This window comes from Limulus polyphemus, unplaced genomic scaffold (assembly GCF_000517525.1).
Source record: "Limulus polyphemus unplaced genomic scaffold, Limulus_polyphemus-2.1.2 Scaffold636, whole genome shotgun sequence".
Taxonomy (NCBI): domain Eukaryota; kingdom Metazoa; phylum Arthropoda; class Merostomata; order Xiphosura; family Limulidae; genus Limulus; species Limulus polyphemus.
In genome coordinates, this window is record NW_013666246.1 from 170,617 (window position 1) to 174,378 (window position 3,762).

Here is a 3,762-nt window from a genome sequence, read left to right on the forward strand (position 1 = left end):
AAAAAAATATTTTTTTTGACTTTGACAGGAGTTGAAAAAAAAACCGATTGTAGTATGTTATATAGTAATTTAAAATACTTTTATAATACTTTCACGTGAAACGAAAGCGGCATTCATTATTGAATCTCAAGATGCCTTACTGTTTGAACCTCCTGTTATTACGGATGATGTGTATATTCTTAACTGTGCTGATATGCATCTAGATTTACATCTCTTGAACTCATCTGCAGCAAATGAACTGTGACGTAGTCTAGCCACACTTCATACATTCAATCTGGAAAAACAACAGCTAATCTATACCAATATTCTACATGCTTGGTGCTGCTTCTAGAATCTAGCTAACTAGACCGAATTCTGTGGTGAACGGAATGACACCACCAGGTCCAGCTAAAGAGGAGGATCCCATCAACTCTTCGTCGATCTGCCTGGCTGCCAGACGTCCTTCATTGATAGCATGTACCACAAGAGACTGGCCTCTTCTACAGTCTAGAAAATTCAAAATATTGACTTTCAAGAAATGCTGAAAACCTCCCTCTTATAAACTATTAAGAAGCTACTAGTTTAAATGAAAACTGTAGTTATAAAACTAGTCTAGAGAAAAGTAAGTGTTAAACCTAAAATTACTGTAGTTTAAGCCACACAAGAACTAATATTTAAACATAAAGTGTTATAATTAAAAATCATTCATGAACTAATATTTAAACTGTATTTCATAGATCATTGATGTAGTTAAGTTTTTGAAAACTATACCTATTGTGGGGAATATACAAAGGAATATAAAAACCAAATACTCAAATATATTTAACAAAATATTAAAACGAGGATAATTATTTTACATGCTTTAAGATCACCTGTTAAAGTTATATACACAAGATTTCTTTATAACATTCAGGTTTTTCTATTTATTCAAGGTTTTCTACACATATTTCTGCAACACGAGTCTTGTAAATGTCTCAACGATCTGTTAAAAACAACTTACAAAATAAATTATAGAATCAAAATGGAAAAATGACAAACTAATCACAAATTCTATAGACATCTTTCATTTGAACTATCAGTTCTTTATCGTCTTTCATTTGTGTCTCCAAGGGTTGATTTTCCCTAATTCTAGAAATATATTAAACTATATAAAAGACATAGATTAAACCTAATTTTAAAGAGATATTAGGCTAGATAAAAGAGATTCACCTCCTGCTGCATACACCTTCGGGACTGAAGTGTTATATTTGTTTGATACAGTGGAAATGTTGGAACGGACATCTTTTACCAGAGCAAGCTCTTCGATCAGGTGTTTTTCAGGTCCAAGGAAACCCATGGCCAAAAGAACTAAGTTGGCCTGTTGAAATACATCCTAGCCAATTAGTGGTCTTTACTTCAAACATAACTAATTAGATTGGTTCTTAAATCAATACCTAACCAATTAGACTGGTTCTTAAATCAAATTTAACCAATTAGGCCAGTCTTTACGTCCAAAACCTAAGCATTTATTTTGGTCTTTACATCAAAACCTTACCAAATAGAATGGTTCTTATATCAAAATCTAATCAATTAGAATGGTTCTTAACAATATTTTCGACCATAAACCCAATAATTACATACAAGGTTCGACCAGCCTGGAAACTGAAGTTAATCCTATGTACATATAATAAGCTAATAAAGCAGAATAATTATAATAATAATAAAATAAAAAAAATTAAATTAGAAAAAAAAAGATATATTTCATATTATAACCCACAATGTAATAAAAGTTCCTCTTGTTTAAACTGATAGCAAAGTGTAAACTACCATACTGTGGTAAAAGTTATATTTGTCATGGCCAGCTTAGTAGATTTAGATTAGTCCTAAATCCATAAACTAAGCTAACAGTGTGAAATAATCTTAATTTGTTTGTTTGTTTGTTTTCAGTTATGCACAAAGCTACACAAGGGGTATCTGTGCTCTGCGCGCCACGGGTATCGAAACCCGGTTTCTAGAGTTGTAAGTCCGCAGAGATACCGCTGTGCCACTGGGGGGCGATAATCTTTATAATAAACGTTATCAAAAATCAACATTAGTGCTATATAAGATAAGAATTATACTAAAGAAATAAACAGAGAAACATAAAAAGAAATAATAAACAGTAGATACATTAAACAATCAAAAATATATACAAATATGTAAATATTTAATTTTGTATACAAATAAAAGAAACTTAAAACCAAACATATGTAATGCATTAAAATGACGTTTAATACTAAATACATTATTCTAACTACAGCAGTATGCCTATAATCTATTTACTGGAGTTATACCCTAGGCAGTTTCACACTTTCAAACAATGAGTGAACACAGTTATTCACTAGGTAGTTTCACACTTTCAAACAATGAGTGAAAACCATACATATGTAATGCATTAAAATGACGTTTAATACTAAATACATTATTCTAACTACAGCAGTATGCCTATAAGCTATTTACTGGAGTTATACCCTAGGCAGTTTCACACTTTCAAACATTACAACACTGGAGTTGTATACTAAGTAACACACACACTTGGAAACAATAAAATAGAATTCGTCACAAACTCAATTGTGTAGCAACAGTAGAATAATTATTGTCAAAGTAAAACAACGACGTTTCAGATTATTTTTCCTACACTACACACGTGCATTTGACATTCTTTCTAAATTTGGCAAGTTTAAGTATGATAACTGTATAGACACCCGAGATTGGTTCATTCTAGTTCATGTTATGAAAATATTCGAAACCCACCTTAAAATCTCTGCTAGAATTTGGTAGTTCTTGCATTGACCATCGGCCAGTTGCATCTTTTGTCCATTTCACATTTACAGTTCTAATACCTGCTACGTGACCTTGGCCATCATCAAGGAATTCCTGGTCAGTTAAGTAAAAATTTCAGATTCCATTAATAATTTCACAATAATATTCTCATAAAAATGAAACTACAACACAAGAAACCCAAAAAACCTTCTTTTGTGTTACGTTGTTCACAGAACCTTAATTTTAAAATTCCTAAATATGATTTTACATCATGAATTTAGGTTACCATTACTTCATTACTGGAACCACTACACGAAGAACTGGTAAAGAAAGGAAGAAGAACTAACTAGTTTCAAAGGAATCTCTACCTTGCTAAGTATACAGAAGTTTCTTGGATCTTGTCCATACTTCAGTCTCACTTCTTCATGACCATAGTCCACTCTGAAGACCTTAGGCCACTGTGGCCAGGGGTTGGAGGAATCTCGTGAGGGAGGTGGTTGTGGAAGAATTTCAAATGTAACCACACTACTTGCTCCCTAGAAATCATGGAAATGGATAATAGAAAACAAAACTAAAACCTCATCATTATGCTGACACATAGTTGTGTTAACTCTAGCTTTGTATGAATACACTGCTGTATTGCTGTCACAATTAAAAGGTTTATAGTTAACTAGATTTGTGTCTGAGGGATTACAAGACAGTGGTTAGCAATGGTTCTCAGCACCCGAAGGCAAAGACACTTTTAGCGCCCCCATCTCTGAACCCACTTAATGACAATAACATAAAGAATTAATTACCACCTTACACAGGCCAAAAATAAAGTCACAATATAACATCTCACGATATCACAACTGTAAACCTGGAACTAATGAAGTATAGCCTACTAGGTGTACTTACATAATTTGTAAATTATGTGAGAAGCCAGTCACTTGTGATGTACATGGATTATAAAACAGATTGATAAAATACTACTTAAGTTTACAAATAACAAATTTTATTAGC

The 3,762-nt window shown here is 32.4% G+C and overlaps 1 protein-coding gene across 1 annotated transcript in view; it reads right to left on the reverse strand.

Moving 5' to 3' along the window:
- Window positions 1–17: 17 nt before the first annotated feature.
- LOC106459606 (putative glutamate synthase [NADPH]) overlaps window positions 18–3,762 on the reverse strand; it is an 81,845-nt gene continuing 78,100 nt past the window's right edge. Inside the window, exons 40-43 of the mRNA XM_022386128.1 lie at window positions 3,129–3,296; window positions 2,752–2,874; window positions 1,189–1,336; window positions 18–486 (exon numbers count right to left, since the gene is read on the reverse strand). Of these exons, the coding sequence (XP_022241836.1) occupies window positions 335–486; window positions 1,189–1,336; window positions 2,752–2,874; window positions 3,129–3,296 (591 nt within the window). The 3' untranslated portion in view covers window positions 18–334. The remainder of the gene's footprint in view (window positions 487–1,188; window positions 1,337–2,751; window positions 2,875–3,128; window positions 3,297–3,762) is intronic.